The sequence below is a fragment of the Salmo salar genome, chromosome ssa13, assembly GCF_905237065.1.
Source record: "Salmo salar chromosome ssa13, Ssal_v3.1, whole genome shotgun sequence".
Lineage (NCBI taxonomy): Eukaryota > Metazoa > Chordata > Actinopteri > Salmoniformes > Salmonidae > Salmo > Salmo salar.
Genome location: NC_059454.1, coordinates 75,646,534 through 75,670,117, shown reverse-complemented (window position 1 = coordinate 75,670,117; position 23,584 = coordinate 75,646,534). Strand labels below are relative to the sequence as shown.

At 43.1% G+C, this 23,584-nt stretch overlaps 2 protein-coding genes across 2 annotated transcripts in view; both read right to left on the bottom strand.

Moving 5' to 3' along the window:
- Positions 1-1,890: 1,890 nt before the first annotated feature.
- Positions 1,891-14,085, bottom strand: LOC106568002 (arginine--tRNA ligase, cytoplasmic). The gene is made up of 15 exons (XM_014137974.2): positions 13,899-14,085; positions 12,036-12,170; positions 11,522-11,710; positions 11,122-11,230; positions 10,602-10,702; positions 10,388-10,509; positions 9,880-10,000; positions 9,096-9,225; positions 8,279-8,383; positions 7,772-7,950; positions 7,180-7,289; positions 6,289-6,394; positions 4,549-4,721; positions 3,263-3,510; positions 1,891-2,129 (listed from the first exon to the last, which is right to left on the bottom strand). The coding sequence occupies exons 1-15, from the start codon at positions 13,941-13,943 to the stop codon at positions 2,020-2,022; spliced, it is 1,983 nt and encodes a 660-aa protein (XP_013993449.1). The 5' UTR covers positions 13,944-14,085; the 3' UTR covers positions 1,891-2,019.
- Positions 14,086-14,311: 226 nt separating this feature from the next.
- LOC106568003 (protein KIBRA) overlaps positions 14,312-23,584 on the bottom strand; it is a 50,437-nt gene continuing 41,164 nt past the window's right edge. Inside the window, exons 17-22 of the mRNA XM_014137976.2 lie at positions 23,223-23,376; positions 22,757-22,930; positions 21,142-21,234; positions 20,271-20,501; positions 19,042-19,160; positions 14,312-18,423 (exon numbers count right to left, since the gene is read on the bottom strand). Coding sequence (XP_013993451.1) covers positions 18,357-18,423; positions 19,042-19,160; positions 20,271-20,501; positions 21,142-21,234; positions 22,757-22,930; positions 23,223-23,376 — 838 coding nt within the window. The 3' untranslated portion in view covers positions 14,312-18,356. The remainder of the gene's footprint in view (positions 18,424-19,041; positions 19,161-20,270; positions 20,502-21,141; positions 21,235-22,756; positions 22,931-23,222; positions 23,377-23,584) is intronic.

The following is a 23,584-nucleotide window of genomic DNA, read 5'->3' as shown; positions in this document are numbered from 1 at the left end:
ATCACTGTTCCAGTAGGTATTGAAGACTAGCTATAAAGTCATGCAGTGGAATGATAAAAGATTCATATAAATATGGATATTTCATACATTCTGGTGACGGATCATACACAGACACTTCCACTTATCACAGTTTATGAGCTCAACTCAAGTTTAGAGAGGTGATTTATACTGCTCGTGGCATCCTTTACAGCATAATACTAGTCTGTATCCATCTACAACAGTGAATAACTTTCCCATGGGAAAACACAGCCTTACAATTAGTCTTGGCTGCCTCTGTGTGAGATTATCATTTGTCACTAAATTAGTAATTTAGTGCACCTGCTAACACATAACACTTAGTTGCTATGACAGAGAATACAATGTTGGTTTTGAGGATTAATCAGGCTAGTCCAATTTCATTTCAGAGGCTAATGAGTATAATTTGAGGCCACGGATCTAATAAGTGAGCATCCACATGCTGTGGTAAACTCAGCAAAGCCCTGGCAAGGAGCAAAGGTCTTCACACAGAAATGGCTGAAGTGGAAAGCCATGGTGGACACCCTTTGCTCCAATGGACCCAAGAGGACCAACTAAGTAAAGCCAGTTAAGTTACAAGCTGTGCGAAGTCACTGATGCACCTTGTTCATTGAACCTGCACAGAAAATATATAGTATTTAACTAACAAAGGAGCCCCTCCAACCATGACAAGATATTTGCCATTGAGACAAAGACAAACCGATTAGTCCTCTTGTTATTTCTCCTTCCCCTTGTTATCATGTGTAATTTAGAACTTAAGTCAAGTCTAATCAGTATCTGGTCAGTCCACAGCTACCTGTGCAATAAGTAAATAATAAGCAATTGTCCATTTAGCTGGACAAATCAATTCCATGAATCACACAGCTGATTATCAGGATGGGACAAGGCATTCATCATTAGTGTTGATTTAACCTTGGCATGCAGGTAAATAGCCAGGGTGAGGATCTTCTACCACTGTCACTTGGGAGGAGAAGAACTGTTGTCCCCAAGTCTCTCTGTTGCTGATTCACACTAAGGCAAACTAAGTCTAGCCAAGCCAAACTGTACATGGGCTGGCTTCGTTACACATCCACCATAGTTGCAGGAACCATGCTGAAAAGGACAAAGTAAAAAATGTATATATATATATATTCAGTCAGCAGGTTTGTATCAGACCTAAAGTGCGAATCATGCATTTGAGTCTCTACTGTGAGTAAATGATGGAGGCTTTAACAAAACCGCAGATACAATGTAATTGCATCAATACAATTAAAATGAATTTGAAAATCATGCAATTTCAATACATTGTCTAAAATATATATATAAATGGGAGCAATAATTGCCTATTGATATGAAAGTGGATTGAAAAGTCTACAATATGGTTAAAACACTTTGATTCAATCTTTTTCAGTACAGGAAAGTCTTCTGCACTTGGCTGTCCTCAAAGTGACCAATATCACAGGTGCACGGGTTACAAATATGTATATGGGTTTCAAGTCAAATGACAGATGGGGTAGCTGGACTAAAGATGACAGAAAACCTTCACACTTTCGACTTCAAAGGCCTCAAAAATTAGGCTCAAATAGCCAAAATAATATGCTCCATTTAACCATCCACACTGCAAGAAAGGATACATGTTTAGCTACTTATGCTTCCTTCCTTCGCGATCGACGTCTTTCATCTGAAATAGTGTATTATTTGGTCAGGTCAGGATCAGCCCAGATTTACTGCAATAAACAAAGGTCAATGTCTAACACATACATCTCGAATCCCCTGTGCAATAAGCTGTAGCCCAAGTCAGGATTGCTGTTTTGGCAGCCTCTCCAGACATTCCTCAATCTCTTGGTAGGTATTCTGACATTTATATGGAGAATGATGAGCAGGGTGCCAGATCCTTTTTTTTGACAAGCAGTAATTTTTATTTGGTATACAGTAAGATCCCAGGTGACAATGGGTGGAAGTGGCTCTATTTTTCGGTCGTCTGAGGAGATGGGAGGAGGGCATTGTGATGTCGCTGTGATGAGGTCACATCCTGGAGACAGGGTTGATGCCCAGGATATCGAAGCCTTTGGCCATGATGGCGGCAGTGGCATCACATAGGAGCATCCTCCACATGTTTACCTTTACCACCTCACCTGTCGAGAGAGAGAGAGAGACAGGACAGCGAGAGAGATGGGTCAACACATAGATCGGAGGTCATTTCAATCCAATAAAATGACACAGAATCACATCCCAATAATAGAGCAGTCACTAAATCAATGTTCACGATTCAACGATCCATGGGACAATCAGGAGATCCAATAGAAATTAAGCCAGAGGGAGGGCAAATGAAACAGACAAGTCATTATAGGACATGGACATTGATGTAATTGACAAACAATACCACTTCTCCTTCATTTACACTAACAAATCATCTGTTATTGTCATATTAGAGTCATTCAAGCACTTGGTAATGTCCATGCCATTGTCATCCAATGACATACATCCCAGTCAGCTCCTTTAAAATCAGTTTAAAAAAGGATGACTAAAGGAAAGAGAGGGTGTTATTGAGAGCCACCCATAGACTACTCATGAGACTTCCATTGGTCTGTAGACCAGCATTTGTATGGTTAAAACTCAAATTGGCCTTCATTGTTACTAAGGGTGGAAAACAAGCTGACATTCAGAATGTAATTCTTTACAGTCTAAGCATTGGGGGAGAGGAGGTGCTAAACTGACATATGGATTTTTTTTAAGGATGGTCATACTATGGATCATTTAGCTATTTGATTTAGAATTTTAGGAACCCTTTAGGTATAAAAAAAAAAAAAAAGACAAATGATTTGATAAAATATTGATGTTGACCTTTACTACTAAAGCCCATAGAAACGCATGGAATAACATTCATAAATGGAAAAAAGGTACAGTCAAAGAATAAATCATAAGAAACAAGGTTGAAGCGTCGGTCACTAAAATAAATACATATATACACACACACACACACTTTTTATCTTTATTTAACTAGGCAAGTCAGTTAAGAACAAATTCTTATTTTCAATGACGGCCTAGGAACAGTGGGTTAACTGCCTGTTCAGGCATAAACACACACACTGTAGCATTCCATGTGAAACAGGTTGAGAGAATGTCAAGAGCGTGCAAACCAGCATTTAGTATGGACCATTGGATGGATGGATGGATGGATGGATGGATGTATAGATGAATGGAGACAGATCAACTAATAGAAAGACGGACACTCTCAGCCTCCATCACCCCAGTGTCTCTGCCCTACCTGTCTGGCGGTCCTTCTCGATACAGTAACAGCTGTCGTAGAACTCTGTGAAGGTCGTGGCCAGCTCATACAGGTAGTCACAAAGCGTGTGGAGCAGCAGGTCATCCAGGATCTTCTGCAGGATCTCAGGGAAGCGCAGGAGACACTTGCCCAACTTCCACTCCTTGTCGTGCTCCAAGAGCAACTCCGTGGTCTCTGCTGCTTTACGGAGCGCTGCCTCGTCGATGTTAGCCAACCGGGCTATGGACCTGCAGACACAGGAGGGGAAGGGATATGTGAAGTAGGATATAAATGGCAGACCAGTTCCATTTTATAAAGTGTACCTACATTGTGATTACATTGTAACTAGGCAGGTTATCACATGATTATAGCAACACGAGTTAGGTGGGACTATAATTTATTTGAAAATCCCTGGTGATGCTGCAGATCCAGATTGTTCAGTTCATTGGAGCATAATCTCTCTTGGACAGATGAAATGGGGAGAATCTGTCAAGGCTCACATAGAATTATGTGATTACAAGCAGCAGTAGTTCCTGGTTTTGGGTATTGAATCATTGATTATTTGGACGAATCAGGATGCGGCGAAGGTAGTGCTTAAACTGGCGCAGTGATTTTCAAGCTTGTGTGAGGATGATAAATGGTTTCCACTAGATTCCACAGCCACATAGTCAAAACTGTGTATATCATAAAAATGTATTCCCTTTTTGGCCATGATAAACATGGGTGAAATTAGCCAAAGGGAGGGGTTTGGCCCAGAGTTTCCGTTTGCAAGGGAGGCGACTTCGCTTCCTTCGCACAAAAGGTAATCACAATTGTTAATGGCATTTCCCCCCAGAAGTAAAACAGGAAATGACAAACTTTCGTGAGATAATTTTACTTCTGGGTAACTGAGATTAGTTGGAGCATGATGCCGGCTATCAAAAGAGACTATATCTGATCCTGACTGGGACTGACAGTGAACCAAATGATCCCAGAACAATACCATTGTGTTCTTTAGCTATCTACAACTGCAGATCTACAAGATGAGCAGCATCCGGGGTTTCAAACCCAATGCTCAAACAAGCGTGTGTAACCCCAGTTTCCCTCCACAGCAGGAGCCACCGCCACCTGTGAGTGCACTATTGACTTAGTGTGTTACCATCGACCACCCTGAAGAAGACGGCTTTTCCCCCCTCCACTCGTGTACAGATAAATGGAGACAGATTGGGGGCGTGGCAACTCTGGGTTAATACCACCAGGGGACTGTAAGGGTAGGGGGTGAGTGTAGCTCCCCAGGGATGGCTCACCTGATGCGGGTGAAGGCGTATAGGAGGTAGGCGGCCGTGTTGCCCCGGTCGTCCAGCATCTTGTCGAAGGAGAACACATAGTCGTTGATGCGGTTGTGAGACAGGTCGGCGTACTTGATGCAGCCAAATGCCACCGAGCGCTGGGCCTTGGTCAGATCCTCCGTGCTCAGAACCTGGGGCAGACAGACATCTTATAATCAGAGTTACAGCCAATCAGCATGTGTTCAGTCACTTGGCATCTGGGATGGGTCACAACTTGTTTCTGTGTGTCACAAGATATCTGGGACAAGTTGAAGTACTGTAGTGCTATGAGTTGGACCTGTCATTCTGACATCCATGTTGAGTCAAATACCCTGTTAGGTATGGACAGGCTCACAAGTAACGAGAGAGAGTGGATTGTGTTCTTTAGCATTTGTATAGGATTTGTGTGCTTGAGTGTTTTGAGCAGGGCGGGTTTATTTTAATGAGGTTGGGACAAACAAATCAAATTGTATTTGTCACATGCACTGAATAGAACAATGTAGACCTTACCGTGAAATGCTTACTTACAAGCCCTTAACCAACAATGCAGTTTGAAGAAAATATAGTTAAGAAAATATTTACTAAATAAACTAAAGTAAAAAAATGAAAAAAAAAAAATAAGTTACAACAAAATAATAATGAGGCTGTATACAAGGGGTACCGATACCCAGTCAATGTACGGGGGGTACAGGTTAGTCAAGGTAATTTATACATGTAGGTAGGGGTAAAGTGACTATGCATAGATAATAAACAGTGAGTAGTAGCAGTGTAAAAACAAGGGGGGGGGTCAGGATGCTCTCGATGGTGCAGCTATAGAACTTTTTGATGATCTGAGGATCCATGCCAAATCTTTTCAGTCCCCTGAGGGGGAAAAGGCTTTGTCGTGACCTCTTCACAACATTCTTGGTCGTCTGGAACAGCTGGTTCTCTCATGCATGCTTCATGTGGCAGGGTTGGGCGCGTGGCCAGCCCTGTGGTGCCAACGATGCTACGTCGGGGCCTGGAAAGAAACGGGCTGAGGGGGGTACGCTTACTGCACTAACAAAATAAAAAGATCTCAGAATAGATCTGAGTTGGCTCCCTCATCCGGCGTTTGCTTAATTGATTACGCCCTAGGGAACAGCGCAATTATACGCCCACTAACTTTTCCGCATAATTTAATGCAGCGTGGGTAACTTTCGATATCCTTGACAATTATAGGCTTAGCAGAAACATAACAGCCAAACCACACTTCAGAGAACCTCTTCTTGCTTCATAGAAACAAACACAAGTAATAGGATCAGAAAAAAAAGAGGCGGGCTGCGATTTGCAGGCAGACAGCTATGCCAGGTGGAAGCAGTATGCGTTTCTGTATCCCAAAAGCCTTTAGAAAACCAAGATTAGAGAGAGAGGCATCGTTTCACAGTGCTGTGTTCAACCTAGGAGACAATCTGCAAGAGCAGTAGCTGTTCGTTCTCTGTTTAAAACTCCAAATGGACTCACTGTTGTGCTTCAGTAAAGACTTCACACAGCCAGGCTAGTTTCACACTCATTAGTAAGATGACTGTTCAGGCTGTAGTAATGATGTTTTCTACACTCTCCTGTCAGTGCTTGGGTGGGTGCGTACTTTCGTCCCAGCCAAGTACTATCAACTATCACACCTGATTTGGCCTTGCAAAGAGTTGAAGAGTTTATGGCTATGCAGTAATGTTGGAAAGACAGGCAGCATCCATTCTTCACCTTGTCCCTGTCCTTCTCCTTGAGTTTTTCCATGGACCTCTTCAGGCCTTCGTCCAGCAGGTCCATCAGCCTCACCGTGTCCCCGGAGCGAGTCTTAAACTTCTTTCTGTGGACAAACAGACAAAGACAACACTCAGGCCCTGTTCAAATCCACCTCAAAAACACATCGTTCCTTCCTTCACCACTAATCTGACATAAGTAGTGTTCCACTTGCATGGCTCTATCCAATCATGTTCAATGAATGAAATCATGTTGAATTAGTGATCATGAGAAAGGAAGTGTGCTTTTCCACTTTCCCATGTTGAACTGTGACCAGCGTTTGACAGTGCTTCAGCTTCCTCCCAGCCTACAGCGAAGTACCAGGCGCTAACCACCACTTAGTTGGCTCCTCTCACCTCCACTACAGCCTCTTACGACCAACACAACACATTCTCTGCCTGTGTTTGATGTTTTATTAATGCACTAGGTGACATTATCTGCTCGGTAACGATACTCCGAGTAGCCATACACAACAAGACGATGCGCGACCAATGGGCCAATAGAGCAAATAATGGACAAATAAAAGCTAAGTGTGCTAATTCAATAGGCTGCTGAGGCCACAAGTGGGTGGGGTGGGTGTTCTCTTGGACGGCCCAGTACAGTATACTGAGCTATGAACACTAAATTAGGCATGTGTCTGTGATTGTTGGAGTATGCCAATCTGGGTCGCATTCATTAGGCACCAAATGGAAGAAAATGTACTGAAACAGGAGGGGCACCCTGGACTTGTCCAATAAGAATCACTCATTTTTGTTTTCTGTTGCAAACTCTTTTAAAACTGTTTTATTGTTGTGTGCCCTAATGAATAAGACCCTGGAAAAAAAATTACTTAAATAATTTGTAGATACTCACTTATCCTCTCCTAGCACCACTCCGAAACCAGCATGCTCCACTCGTGTCACATTGGGGTCATACCAGCCAATCATCTGAGCCGCTGCAAACACTACCTGGAAGTGGGTGCCCTGTTGTGAAGTAAAAAAACAGACATGCGCATAATAAAACTAGAGTCACAAAAAAAAAAAGAACAAAAAAGAATTGAACGCCGGTTGAATGTTTTGACAGAGTTTGACAGACTATTAGTGACGGTGAGCCTAATGATTTTGCATGTATGATCCATTCCAGTAGAAACTTCAACAGCATAAAAATGACAGGGAACACTCAGACAAGGCAATGCTTGTGGTCTTGAACTACAGTGAGTGGGCAGCACTCTGAAGTCCCCTACTCATACCAGTCCCTGACAGTCTTCTCACAGAGAAACCAAGACACAAGCACATTTTCAGCAGGTGACACCGTGGGTGTCAAAGCTAGGACCTCAGAGGCACAACAGAGGTAGCATGGTCCCAAATGCTATCCTTGTCAAAGCCAAACATGTATCACATGACAATGAGTAGGCATGATGGCACAAACAGACTGGCACTCGGACTTCCCTCCACACCCTTCTCACCTGGCCGCTGTCCGTCACGTAGATGATGATGTCTGCCTTCTCGTCAAAGAGCCGGTGGCGCAGGGCGGCCAGGTCTGATGTGTCGTACGTGTAGCCACCGTCAGACTTCACCACCGTCAGGGGGATCTGCTGGCCCGGGGCAAACACTATCTTACGGCCCTCATCCATCTCCACCAGGCCTGGAGGGAGGGAGGGAAAGAGAGTGAGTGAGTGAGTGAGTGAGTGAGTGAGTGAGTGAGTGAGTGAGTGAGTGAGTGAGTGAGTGAGTGAGTGAGTGAGTGAGTGAGTGAGTGAGTGAGTGAGTGAGGAAAAAATGAGTGCGAGTATTGCTGAGACAACAGTGCCCCCTTCTGGTCACATAGGCCAACTACAGCAAACTGCACAGTACAGCAACCAACCTGAGCCGAAGAGTACATGATGTCCTTCTAGCTCAATATGAATAAGCTGAAAATCAACTGAATGACAACGTAAAGCTATCTTTGTTTTGATTGATTCAAACTGAATGACCTTTGGCCTCAAACTCTTTAACCACGGCGGTCATCTTCTCCTGGTAGAAGGACTCTCCTCTCTCGATGATCTGGATGTCCAGACAGTTGTAGACCTTCTGGAATTCTACGAGAGACATAAAGACAAGAGTTGGAGGGTAAATCTCTGTTAGAGTACAGTAGCAACACCAGGGGAATATCAGTACTAAACACACTGCATGTCTTTGGATGAGACTCGAGGAAATGAAGTCACTCATTCAGTGGAAGAAAAAAAAGAAGAGAAAAAGGACGGAGCAACCTAATTGCCCTTCCTCAGCTGGGTCTCCGTGGGGACTGATGGCTGATAAAGGCATTGGGAACATATTGTCTCTCTCTCTCTCCCCATCTGTCACGTCAAGGTTTAAATCCTTCCAGAGATCGCACACAGTATGGAGAGCTGTGACCTGTCAGAGGTCTGACGCCTCACGCCTGCCATGACCTTTATCACACACACACACATTAAACAGAACTGACAATAGAGCAGTCACCATGAAAACTAGTGTGAAGAACCTCATCACCCCATGTGAACCTCCCATTTTGAAGATTTGAAAAACTCCATGATGCTGATAAACATCTCAAAGTCCAATATGGCCAATGCCACAACTTCATCTGTGTGTCTGATTGTGACCTTTCATTCAAACGCTAAACTACTGCAGCCTATATCTTTATTTTTGTGAATTTACTCATGCTAAATAATGTTATCTTTGACTCTTCACAGTACATGGCATAAGGTCTAACTACCCCTAGATCAAAGCCTTTATAATACATTTTGACTTTCATCATCCATTCATCCCACCCACCATTCCTGGAAACGTCACAGATGAGGTTCCATCCTTTGATGAAAGCTGGGTCTTTGCTCTGCAGCTTGACCACACACTGGTAGGCCCTCTTCTTAAAGTCCTCCTCCTCGTCAAAACGCTTCTTAGACTCCTGGGACACACAGACAGGGAGGAATCACTCCTATCAGTAATCGGTGTTGGAGGGCCAGTAGGAGGCACTCTTTCCTCGGGTCTAAAAAATATCCCAATGTCCCAATATCCCAATCACAGGGCTGTGATTGGGGACACTGCCCTGTGTAGGGTGCAGACTTTTGGATGGGACGTTAAACGGGTGCCCTGACTCTCTGTGGTCACTAAAGATCCCATTGCACTTATAGTAAGAGTAGGGGTGTTAACCCCTGGTGTCCTGGCTAAATTCCCAATCTGGCCCTCATACCATCACGGCCACCTAATCATCCCCAGCTTACAATTGGCTCATTCATCCCCCTCCTCTCCCCTGAAACTATTCCCCAGGTCGTTGCTGTAAATGAGAATGTGTTCTCAGTCAACTTACCTGGTAAAATAACGGTACTTTAAAAAAAAAAAATTAAATCAGCAGGGGAGACAATAGGTAACATATCTGATGACGACTAGTGAGGAACAGAATGTATTGGATGCCCAGGATAGTCACACAACTCAAAAGTTGGCCAGAGGAAAGGACATGCCATGTCTGATGCCATACCCTTTTCCTTTTCTTTTTTTAAACCCACCACCTCCATCTAGTGGTCAACTTTATAGAAAAAGCAGGTGTTTTGGGTGGACTCACTTTGTAGAAGGCCTGCAGGTCTCCGATAGGAGGCGATACGGTCAGGTAGTTTGGGAACTTGTCTTGCAGGTGAGCGATGAGCATCCCAAACTGGGTGCCCCAGTCCCCTACGTGATTCAGCCTGTGGTACAAAACACAAATAAATGCAGTGATAACATGGTAAACAAACACTCACACAAAAAAGGATTTACTGCAGGGCAGGATGTCACACAAATACACTAGCATACGGTGCAATGTAGGGGTGGCTCTGGCTCAGTTGGCATTCATTTGGCTCAGTTATGGTATATTTGTGACTGGCATTTGCTACAGCTGTTTAATAATGTACCACAAAAACTATACACACATTCATAGGTTTTGTTTAGGTACTGTTTTATTACCATTTATTACACCATGTACTTTAAGTAAACACCTGGTCATTTCTGTACCATAAAATAAAGTGTTACCAGTACACTTCAAAAAGATCAACTGAATTTGTATTTTTACATCATATCTTTACTGACGTACTGACCTCAAGACGTCGTAGCCCAGGAACTCAAAGAGACGACACATGCTGTCACCAATGATTGTGGAGCGCAGGTGACCGACATGCATCTCCTTGGCGATGTTAGGAGATGAGAAGTCCACAACCACCTAGAAAACCCAAACACACAGAAGATTCATCCCCACATTTAAATAGGGAAAAGGGCAACGGTTGGGTCCGTAAAAGCAGGATGTTCGCCTACCTTCTTCTTGCTCTCTAAGGGAGGAGGTTGGACACCGTTGAGTAGCAGGTTGGTCAGCAGTTTGGACACAAACGATCTCTTAAGGTGAACATTGATGAACCCTGAGGGTACAAAAAGCAATGTAACGGCCCTCAGTACATTGAGCACATGACTATAATCAATTCAATCTAGAATCCTTAGTTGCTGCATCCATTTTTGTACTTAGAAATTAATTATATATACCCATTGATTCTTGAAGAATATAACTTATAAATAAATGCCTTATGAGCTCAAACTGTAATACCCCTTCAAAACCAAAAATAAGCTTGGTTGTCTCCATTGTTCGTAAACTATGTAAATGTGAACAAACACTGTATATAGCCTTAAAACATGGTTAAAACTATATCATGGATGGTCAGTCTTGGCATCTATAGCTCAGACTATGAATTTCAGAGTGGTCACATTTCTCCAGGCCCATCCCTCAGCTTTGTGTTTGTTTCAACTAAGGACTCTATCTTAAATATTGTATGCGGGCAAAAACCTGGTCCAGCAATTTCTGTCTTCTCAATGAGCTCATTGTCAGGAATGTTCTTCTGAATATTCTCAGCGATCTCCCTGGGGTTAACTTTCAGGCCCTTTGATTTCATCATCTGAAACACAAGTCCAAAACAATTACACTCCCATTTCATTCACCACCTAACTGTTCAAATGAAAGTTGAGCTGTTGATATTTAGGCTATATGCTAAACTCTCTCAGAAAGAGCAATCGATAGAGACTGAAAGAAAGAGTTACAGTGGGAGAGAGATCAGTGGGAGAGAGATCAGAGGGAGAGCGAGACAACACAAACACATATCAAAACAGGTAAGAAATTAAGAGTGAGTGTAAAAGAGATTCAGAGAAAAGAAGAGTCAGAATAAGATCCATCAGTGTTCTAGTCCCACCTGGGCCATGGCCATAGCGCTGTTACACTGGTAGTCCCCAAACTTGGCCTGCTGGTTGGGGGTGACGGCCAGGGGAGGGTTCTCCAGGTCGGGGCAGGCCTCCCGGATGGCCTCCCCAAAGATCTCCTGCAGGCGCTGGTTGATGTTCATCATGGTTTTACTGCACTGGCTCCTCTCCTCCTGCAGACTCTGGATAGGGAAAATAGACAGAGAGCACTACAATACAATGTATAGAGGACAATCTATAAAGGCAACCCAGAATTTCTCCTCCCCTCCCACAGGATCTTTGGGGGAGAGCATAGAGACAGCCCTTCACTAGAACTTATAGAGCAACTGAGCCTCTGTCTCTCTCTCTCACCCTCTCTTCTGACCAGTAATGAAAGAGGACATAACAGGTGAAACTAAGCATTTAGTCACCTCCTGTGTTGTGTACATGAACAAGAACGATAGCTCAATCTCATAACATGAATGTAGCTAGAGCGGCGTGTGGAAGGTCCTACTAGTGATCACTCACCCTTTTGAGGACATTGAGGCGGTATTTGAGCTTGGCATTCTCCTCTCTCAGCCCATCCAGGTGTGAGGACAAGCCCAGGCCCTGTGGGTTCTTCAGGCTCTCGAGCTCTGCAGTCAGGGAATGGATCTCCAGCTCCTAGACGGAGAAAGAGTTCACTGTCAACAAAATGTCCTGCCTCTACGAAAACATTGGTTGAGGTACAATGTGCAGTGTACGACAATATTCAGGCCTTTGACTCATAAACTAAGGCTAAGGTACTGATATGAGCACAGATTGAGGAAATCAGATGTCACACCCGTCAGAACAAAATTGAAACCGTCAGCTAGCTAAGTTAGCTAGCAAATTCTTGTCTATTACAGAATAATGTTGATTTAATATGATTGTTATCAGTAAATGTCTAGATGGGAAGGGTGTTTTCAACACAGTCCCGTGTGTCTCAGTTGGTAGAGCATGGTGTTTGCAACGCCAGGGTTGTGGGTTCGATTCCCACGGGGGACCAGTACGAAAAAAATGTATGAAATGTATGCATTCACTACTGTAAGTCGCTCTGGATAAGAGCTTCTGCTAAATGACTAAAATGTAAATGTAAAAATGTAAAACTTTATATAAACATTTTTAAAAACTAGGTGAAATCATGACGTCAGTGATCTTCAGGTTGAAAGTCGGAGCTCTAGAAAGATGCCCGAGTTTCAGACTTTCAATTCCGATTTTGATGACCGTTCAAAACGATTTTTCCCAGACCGGATCTTGATTTTTTCTGAGTTCCCAGTTGTTTTGAATGCGACATGAGTGACAGCTGACTTACCTGTTAATTGGTGTAAAAATACTATTATTTACATATGACAACTTTTACTTTACTACATTCCTAAAGAAAATAATGTACTTTTTACTCCATACATTTTCCCTGACACACCCAAAACATTTATTTTTACTGTGCTTAACTACGTTGGTAACCAGTTTATAATTGCAATAAGGCACCTCAGGGGTTTGTGGTATATGGCTAAGGGATGTAATCAGGCATTCCATGTAAGAACAGCCCTTAGCCGTGGTATATTGGCCATATACCACACCCCTCCTGCCTTATTGCTTAAATAATGTCTGTGTGTTGGAGTGTGCCCCTGCCTCTCCGTACATTTTTTTTAAACAAGAAAATTGTGCAGTCTGGTTTGCTTATTATAAGGAAATTGAAATTACTAATACTTTTACCTTCGATGCTTAAGTATATTTTAGCAATTACATTTACTTTTGATACTTAACAGGTTTAGTATATTTATAACCACTTACTTTTAGACTTTTACTCAAGTAACTAACTGCCGAGTGGTGCAGCGGTATAAGGCACTTAATCTCAGTGCTACAGGCGTCACTACAGACATCCTGGTTCGAATCCAGCCTGTATCACAATCGGCCGTGATTGGGAGTCCCGTGATTGGGAGTCCCATAGGGCGGCGCACATTGGCCCAGCGTCGTCCGGGTTTGGCCGGTGTAGGTCGTCATTGTAAATAAGCATTTATTCTTAACTGACTTGCCTAGTTAAATAAAGGTAAAATAAATAAAATATAATTGAGTCGTTTTCTATTAAAGGTATCTTTACTTTTAGTATGACAATTGGGTCATTTTTCACACGCGCAGAGAGCGAGACTGCCTGGCTAGAATACAACAAAGATAACACTTTAGCAGATTTCAAGCAGCTAGCAACCTGCTGCAATGTTTAGCTAGTTACAAGCAGAACTACAAGCTGGCTAGCTGCCTTGCCACACATTACGTCAGCAACTAGCCCACATGTCCACGTTTGCGGAGCTAAACTTGCTTAATTTCATTGCATTATTGCAAACCAAGAGGTATACGTAAAGTATCAGAGCTGACCTGCTGTTGAAGTCGGGACGTGTAATCAGCCACAGGATCTCCCATTTTCAGTACAAGTATAGAACAGTAAATTAGCGTCTGCTTCTGTTGCTAAATGACTTTTTTGGAATGCGAGTTGAACCCGGCTTAGATGAGGAAGAGGCATTGAAGTTAAATGTCGGAAATTCCATTTACCGCCCTCGTGTGGGATACCCAATGTACTACCACAGACGAATAGGTAGGTACTACAGTCATGGGCTATAACGTTATGCTTGAACTTTCAAAACATAGCAAGTGTTACATTTTATTGCTACTTATTGCAGTTTTGTTTTTTTATCAAAGCGTTTGTCAAAATTCAGTGCTCTGCAAATGAGTTTCATTGACATTAAATACACCACAGATACACAAAACAGAGGGGAAAGCGCAGGCAATAGTAGAACAAAAGAACTTATTTTTATTTGTGAAACTACAAAACATTTTTTTTTGTGCTGGTGAAATATTTACAAATCTGGTTGACAGTAGTGTCCATAATAAAATTCACAGCTTTCAGGAGTCTTACGAGAAAGGAAACAAACAGCACACCCAAATCACAAAGTGCAATAAATACATGCTGTATTTCTCAAACCATCTCTATACACATACCAGTCTCATTGCCATCCTTAATACAACAGAGCAAATAATAATAAACAAAAATGCACTTGAACATCAAAACAAGAATTATATCACAACCTACAAGACAACAAATCATTCATGACCAGCATCAGTTTCTGACATGATTTTTTGATTACTCGAAGCAAGACCTACTACATAATTTGTTTCTGATGAAATGGACTTTTCTACAATATACATGCCGGGTGGTGTTATAGAAAAGTACATTTGAGCCTTTAGTCAATCGTGACTAGCATCAGTTAATCACATAGTACTGTTCTATCCAGACACAGTGTAATCCAATCAGAAGTCCTAATGTAAGACCTCTGTTCCCTCTCTCTACACTGGAGTAAATCATGATTTCTTTTTAAGTAAACAGTTCACATTCAACTGCAAACAGTAGACATTATTTTAGGCAACAAAAAGTTGTGTTCTCTTCTTGGATGGTGACCACATTTTCAACTCCAGTTAAAATCAGATTTCATCTAAAAACAGCACACTCTCCAAAGGATCTAGTCACAGTATACAGTTCATGTCCGATTCCAGTAGAATAAATTGTTGTGCCGTCAACAGTGGCTTTCCTTTACAGTAGTGAGGTGCAACATTGTACAGTTTAATATTCTAAAAGAATGGAAATGGTCCAAAGGAGAAAAAATAACATTTTTGTAACATTATATTTAACTAAATTAAACTGTTTGTATTCAATTTGCAAGGGGTGTCTAGCTAATTGTGTATGACAAAGAGGCTATAAAGATATCACACTAACCTAGAGTGCGCAAGAAAGCAACCCATATTATATCCAGTTGGGTGACTAAGACGGTGTGTGCCTGTGTGATTGCCTACACCATTTAACAGAAAAGTGAAATTGAGAAAACAAAAAGGCAACTTAGCGATAAAAGACAGTGGAGTATCACAATAACCCAAGAAACATTCTTTATCCCTAGCTAAAGCTCACAGGTCCAGTTTATGAAAATAGTGCACATCAAGGCAAAAAGACAACCAGTAAGGAAAAGGTAGATGAAAAAAGTAGAGTAGGAATGAAACACTATCTAATCTAACATTAGTAGTATGGGGTAGAGTAGAAAAATCCTTTCTGATGTTCAAATCAGGGTATAATTTTATTCACAGAGTATGAAACATGCAATGTATTCATCAAACTACAAGGCAATGTCAACTGGGGTGGACACTGGACACCAGTGAGTTCTGCTCATCATTTGCAGAACGTTAGAGCCAATTCATACACATTCAAATCCAACAAAGGTCATGTGCTATTACATAAATTCAGTTGCTGGGCCACTCTGGTGTCGTCAACACTGAAGGTGACTTCATTGGAGGACCATTCAGCTGAGGAAGGGAATGTGATTCATTCCACTGACTCCTCTCCACCTTTAGAATCATTGTGCTCATTCTATGGCCAAATTCAATTAGCATTAACCTGTTTGTTTCATTGTCAAACAACCTGTTGTGGATTGGGCAAATCTCTACATTACCACAGTGGTATTAGCCTAGAGTTGAATTGAGCTTCATATCGTCTCTGACTACATCAGGTCTTAGGGTGCTACGTATGTATGGTGTTAAACAGTTTTCCATTGAGAGGGAAAGAAGCTAGCTATGTTTCTGTAGAAAATATGGTTACAGTTCTGGCTTCTCCAATATGAGTAGAATGTAATTCAGGCCTTATATAAATTGGTATCACAATCATGCTTGGTCAACACCAAAAAAAGGCCTGTGTGAGTAGGATTTGTTAAAAAGCTAAATCCAAAACACTCCACAGACATTTGCATCTGCATTGAATATGTGAACAGGGGCCCTTGCCAATGTATATATCCCCTTATGATCACCCCTCCAAACTCTCGTCCAACACATCTCTATCATCTCAAATGCCATCCAAGTGTTTACAGGGAGTGTGAGTAGCACGCTGACTGTTCTGATCTTATCTAGATCACCCACCCTGTACAGTTTCCAGTGGCCTAGTTATAAACAGTTCTCATTTCTCCCTGTACTGCCTGTTGATCCACTAACACGTTTCACTTAATCACATTTCATTAAACACAGACACTACGAGTTGCCTCTGAAGATGACAGACGTGATCATTCGCTACACAGAGCCAGATATGTGCTCCCGACTCTACCACTGACACATCGAGAGCAGTGTTGAAAGCCAGTTTTGCCAGGCACCGTGCAGGACTTTGTCAGGTCTCCTAACAGAGAGAGGGCAACATGGCTGGTTTAAGCAGCTCCATATGGTTCCAGATCTGTGTGCTGTCTCACCAACTCCTGTGGTCATTGATGTGACAATGCTCCATGCAGGATGGATACAGTGAGCATTTCTCCTTTGCCACGATAATCCATCCACCTGACAGGTGTAGCATATCAAGAAGCTGGTTAAACAGCCTGATCATTACAAAGCTGCACCTTGTGCTGGGGACAATAAAAGGCCACTAAAATGTGCAGTTTTGTCACACAAAACCCAATGCCACATGTCAAGTTGAGGGAGCGTGCAATATGCATGCTGACTGCAGGAATGTCCACCAGAGCTGTTGTCAGAATTTCCTACCATAAGCCGCCTCCGTCGTTCTAGAGAATTTCGCAGTATTTCCAAACGGCCTCACAACCACAGACCACGTCAGCCCAGGACCTCCACATCCGGCTTCTTCACCTGCGGGATCATCTGAGACCAGCCAGTCAGACAGCTGATGAAACTGAGGAGTATTTCAGTCTGTAATAAACCCCTTTTGTGGGGAAAAAAAACTAATTCTGATTGACTGGGCCTGGCTCCCAAGTGGGTAGGCCTATGCCCTCCCAGGGCCCACCCATCTCAGCGCCCTGTTGTTGCATTTATATTTTTGTTCAGTATACTTGGGAGTTCTGTTGTTCCATGATTTTTGGATCACTTCACTTGGGTTTTGACTCATACAATAAATGTGGAGTTTATCATCAGCAATGACCTTCATCAAATACAAATTAATGACCTTCATAAAATGCACTTCTTTTGTTTCACAATCATAATGTGCTTCGTTAAACGGTGATTCAACAATCAATTCTGCCCAGAGAAGAGCACTCCTCCCACTTCTTCAACCCCTTCACTCTTTTTTAGATTCCTATTTTAAAAGTGCACAAACTATCCGATAAACTACCTGAGTATTAGAGAGAGTTAGTGCAGTTCTTACACAATGCTGAGAGATAGTGTGTGCACCAGTGAGAGTCACTACAAGAGCCATGTACAGTATAGATGGCCTGACTGGTAATACATACACAGTAGACAGTGTGCAGTAATAAGAGAACACAATGCCACTAGGGACAGACAGCCAGTTACAGTATATTGTACAACCAACCAACCACTCATCCGGTCATAGTACACCATTATTCAATCAGAATGTTGATTTTGTAAATGTGTTGTGCTATAAATCATGTTGAAGTAAAGTACCTCTGGGGGGGTCTATATTCACATCTTAGATTACAGCGAGTAAGTGGTCCTGGCTAATGAAAATAACAGCATTTGTCGTCTCTATCTTTTCATATTTCACACAGAAAGCACCGGTGTGGTATTGGAATGACGGTTTTACCGTAAAACATGTAAAGGTAGCTACCAACATCCACTTATTAGTAACAGTAAAATAATGCTACAGAGTGGAGGGGAAAAAAATGCATGTTGCTAGGTGCTAATAACAAAAACTATACAGATGAGCAACTGAGATAAAAAATAAAGTTCTAAAAATGTGACGGTTTTTCCTATACATTATTATTCTCCATTCTTCATTATACCACCAGAAGTCTGTGTCAGAGTCATCTCCTTGGAAACAGCAGTTAAGACTGGAATACTTGAAATGCGCTACACGTCGTCGGCAGGCAGATCGGGGATGTTGATCTTTGCACGAGTGAAGAAGGCCATCTTCTCTCTGAAATTAGAAGACTTTCTATCTTCACATGAGCCTAAAAACACAACTAACCCCCCCCCCTTCTAAACAGTGAACAGAACAGATTTTTATTTTGAATGGTGGGCTATGTGCAGTGCTTGACTTAGGCAGGAGCTCACCGGAGCTGAGTACCGGCACCTCAAAATGTTCTACTGCTTGAGCTCCCTTACAGAATATCAGCTCAAAAGTATTGTGGAGCTCCTGCACCTAAACATAAGTATTACCGGCACCCAACATGATTACCGGCCCTATTTCAGCCCAAGTCAAGCAGACTACGTGTTCACTGAGGCAAACGTCTTTCAGTCACTTCAGAGCCAGGGTCAATCAATCCCAGTCCACATCATAGCCATTTTCCCCACTCAAAATTCCCTATCATCTTACATTCCTAGACTAACTGGCATACATATGGAATGGACCACAAATTGTGCTTCATTCAACTGGCCCTAATGAGACCTGGTGAGAGAAGCTAAAAATAAATTTACACATTGACATTCATCCAATACATAGGGAACGAGATATGGCTTAATGGATCAACTTCTCTTACAGGAGGTATGTTACACTTCACTGTTGCTGTTCTGTAATGTATTCTACTGTACTGACCTGAAGGACTGGACCTCAGGCACCTCTTTCCTGCTCTGGCCTCGGAGCTTGTGGACGTCCTTGGCCGCAGCGCGCATCATCTTCTCCACCCTCTGCTCCTGCAGCTGCTCCTCACGGGTCTGCAGACAACACCACACAGATGCTTAGAGAGAAGCTGGAAAATAGGCTTAAACTCCTCATGGCCAGTCAACAGCTAGAACAGCATTTAAACCCTCTCTTAATATTTCACAGGTGTGTATTCGAACAACAATGTATAATAAAATCTAATAAACTCAGCAAAAAAAGAAACGTCCCTTTTTCAGGACCCTGTCATTCAAAGATGATTCATAAAAATCCAAATAACTTCACAGATCTTCATTGTAAAGGGTTTAAACACTGTTTCCCATGCTTGTTCAATTAACCATAAACAATTAATGAACATGCACCTGTGGAACGGTCGTTAAGACACTAACAGCTTACAGACCGTAGGCAATTAAGGTCACAATTATGAAAACTTAGGACACTTAAGAGGCCTTTCTACGGACTGAAAAACACCAAAAGAAAGATGCCCAGGGTCCCTGCTCATCTGCGTGAACGTGCCTTAGGTGTGAACGTGCCTTAGGCATGCTGCAAGGAGGCATGAGGACTGTAGATGTGGCCAGGGAAATAAATTGCAATGTCCGTACTGTGAGAGGCCTAAGACAGCGCTACAGGGAGACAAGACGGACAGCTGATCGTCCTCGCAGTGTAACAACACCTGCACAGGATCGGTACATCACACCTGCGGGACAGGTACAGGATAGCAACAACAACTGCCCGAGTTACACAAGGCACGCACAATCCCTTCATCAGTGTTCAGACTGTCCGCAATAGGTAATAGTACTTAATGCAGCTGGTGGCCACACCAGATACTGACTGTTACTTTTGATTTTGACCACCCCCTTTTGTTCAGGGACACATTATTCAATTTCTGTTAGTCAAATGTCTGTGGAACTTGTTCAGTTTATGTCTCAGTTGTTGAATCTTGTTATGTTCATACAAATATTTACACATGTAAACTTTTTTAGCTGAGTTTATATAACTACTAGGTGAGAGCCTCCTACTGGTCTCAAAGTCTTTGTCTGAAATGTTCCCTATGTTCCCAGACTGTTCCCTATATAGTGCAATAGAGGTTGCAATTCTAGAACCACCCGAAAACGTATTGGTGACAGACCGATTGTTGCGGGGGTCAGTATCTCTCCCTCTCCCACCTGTTTCTCAGCTTGTCTGAGCAGCAGACGGAAGCGCTCGTCGTCCTGCACCCAGGTGGGGAGGTCTCTGGTGCCCTGCTGCCGGGCTCTCTCCAGCTGCTCCTTCAGCTCCCTGAGGACTCGAAGCTCCTGGGACAGCCGCGTGTGACGAGTCCTGGACACCTGCAGGTCCAGCTCCAGGTCCAGACTGGTCCGCAGCAGCCCGTCCAGGCCCCGCACTGGTATCGGGGGCTGGGGGGAGGAGAGGAGGGAGAGGAAGATGGAAACGCATATCTTTCTCTTCCTAACACACATAGGAAGGTACAAGGAGACAGAGCAGCTATTTCCCAGTGGCCCCCTCCCCTTTCCTCTCCTAGCAGACAGATCTGTCCTGGACATAGATCACTCCTTGTCCCAGCATTAATAGAGGCCAGAGAATGTCAGGCCACATTAACAATTCAACAAGCCATTAAATATTAAGACTCACTTTTACTGAAGGCTGAGCCTCTGGTTTATGGAACCATAAATGTAAATGAACGTCTGAGTGTATCTAATAATGTGGCCACAGCTTGAGACTTGACTGCACTATTAGACTGTTAAGAGCCAGAACAGTGAGAACAGAGCAAAGCACTGGAATAAATAGAGACTGAAAAATAAGAAAACGTGCTTGTTATACTGAGAACCTTGGCAAACAGACAGAAAATGAAAGTTAAATGGGTATTTATAGCATAGAAATATAAAATGATAGGAAGTATCACCATGGTAGGATAGGTACGAAGTGAGTGGTTTATATAATATTAATATAGAATGAAGTGGGTATTTATACGACGTAGAAATATAGAATGATAGATCGTATCCATCCGGCCATTGATCCTAAGTGGGTAGTTTCTACCTTTTTCATGCGCATGCTGCGTCTCTCCGATGCGTTCCTGACGAATGGAGACTTCTTAGACAGAGTGGAGCTGTCGCTGTCACTTCGGTTAATCTGATGATCACATAGTAGAAAGGCAAAAACAAACAAAATTAAGAATGATGGAACAAGAACGGCAAGAATAACAGCTTTTGTTGGGTTAAGGATGCATTGCAAAGCTAAGCTCAACTGAAAACAGTAGTCAAAGTGAACTGTATTTTTTAATCTTATCCAGATCAACTTACACTATATACACAAAGGTATGTAGACACTCTTTCAAATTAGTGGATTCGGCTATTTCAGCCACACCCGTTGCTGACAGGTGTATAAAATCGAGCACACAGCCTTGCAATCTCCATACACAAACATTGACAGTAGAATGGCCTTACCGAAGAGCTCAGTGACTTGCAACGTGACACCGTCACCTTTCCAACAAGTCAGTTCGTCAAATGTCTGCCATGCTAAAGCTGCCCCGGTCAATTGCAAGTGATGTTAATGTGAAGTGGAAACATCTAGGAGCAACAACGGCTCAGTCGTGAAGTGGTAGGCCACACAAGCTCTCAAAACGGGACTGCTGAGTGCTGAAGCGCGTAAAAATCACCTGTCCTCGGTTGCAACACTCACCACCGAGTTCCAAACTGCCTCTGGAAGCAACGTCAGCACAAGAACTGTTCGTCGGGAGCTTCATGAAATGGGTTTCCATGGTCGAACAGCCGCACACAAGGCTAAAATCACCATGTACAATGCCAAGCGTTGGCTGGAGTGGTGTAAAGCTCGCCGCCATTGGACTCTGGAGCAGTGGAAAAGTGATCTCTAGAGTGATGAATCACGCTTCACCATTTGGAAGTCCAACAGACGAATCTGGCTTTGGTGGATGCCAGGCGAACACTACCTGCCCCAATGCCTTGTGCCAACTGTAAAGTTTGGTGGAGGAGGAATAATGGTCTAAGGCTGTTTTTCATGGTTCGGGCTAGGCCCCTTAGTTCCAGTGAAGGGAAATCTTAATGCTACAGCATACAATGACATTCTAGACAATTCTGTGCATCCATCTTTGTGGCAACAGTATGGGGAAAGCCTTTTCCTGTTTCAGCATGACAATACCCCCGTGCGCAAAGTGAGGTCCACACTGAAATTGTTTGTCGAGATTGGTGTGGAAAAACTTGACTGGCCTGCACAGAGCCCTGACCTCAACCCCATCTTTGGGATGAATTGGAACGCAGACTGCGTGCCAGACCTAATCGCCCAACATCAGTGCCCAACCTCACTAATACTCATGGCTGAATAGAAGCAAGTCCCCGCAGCAATGTTCCAACATCTAGTGGAAAGCCTTCCCAGAAGAGTGGAGGCTGTTTTAGCAGCACAGGGGGGGGACCAGCGCCATATTATTGCCCATGATTTTGTAATGAGATGTTTGACGAGCAGGTGTCCATACTTTTGGTCATGTAGTGTATAATAAGTACAATAAAAGAAATTAGGCTATGCATTTTACTAAGTTTGAGAGTAGATACAGTATGTACTAATATATATATAGTATATATATATATATATATATTCCAGATATGTACTAAATATGTCCATGAGGAGTGTGTTTGCTCACCCGGCAGATGTACTGGCTCTGGGGCCCAGGGGAGAAGGTCTTGGAGCGGATTATGGTGTTTCCCCGGATAAAGGGGTTCTGCTGGGGAACATCGCGGAGTCGATGCTCCTTGGGCCGGACCACCGAGGAGACGGCATGGTGGTGGTTGAGGCCGGTACTGGTCTCCTTGTTCACCTGGGACAGAGCACGAGATCAGTCATTTCACACAGTCAAGCTTGGCTTACAGATTTACTGTTATGTTCAGTTACAACTGTGATCATGTCATTCACAGTCATGTCTTAGAACTGTTGAGCACGTTTTGAGTCGGCATATTAAGGAGTTTGTCGAACTGTTGAGTTTGAACCAAATTAACATGTTTTACTCAAATACTTCCCATTATCATCCTCTGTAATTAAAAACTAATTAAATCATGTCAAATAAAATTGCATTCATTTATGCATCTTGTATAGTTGGAGTCCCCACTTACCCTCTCAGTCATAGTTCCTGTTTGAGTAGGTTTGGCCGCCACCTTCTCTCCCTCCCATTGACTGCTCTCAGGATACAACTCCTCCTCTTCAGGCCCCTCTACATGGTTGTCTCCCTCGTCTTCAAATACATCTCCTTCCAGCACTTCACTGTGCCTGTGGAGGGTTGAAACACTATCAGATGGACTGAGGGAGGGAAGTAGGGACAGGGAGGGAGAAACCTGTGAGTTATTCATCTATCGGATTCTACCTGTGAGGGGGTGTGGGAGTGGAGAGGTGGTTAGTATGCCACTGGGCTTTCGAAATCGCCACTTAACGTCTTAGCTTATTCCCACGGGAGAGATAGATGGGAGAGGGGGAAAGG

What these genes read in the sequence shown, in the direction of transcription:
- LOC106568002 (XM_014137974.2), bottom strand. Translation starts at nt 13,943, where the DNA reads ATGGGAGATCCTGTGGCTGATTACACGTCCCGACTTCAACAGCAG. An exon ending in CGTCCCGACTTCAACAGCAG is followed by an intron (nt 12,171 to 13,898) that starts GTCAGCTCTGAT and finishes TTCTCCGTCTAG; the next exon opens with GAGCTGGAGATCCATTCCCT. An exon ending in GCGCTATGGCCATGGCCCAG is followed by an intron (nt 11,231 to 11,521) that starts GTGGGACTAGAA and finishes CTTGTGTTTCAG; the next exon opens with ATGATGAAATCAAAGGGCCT.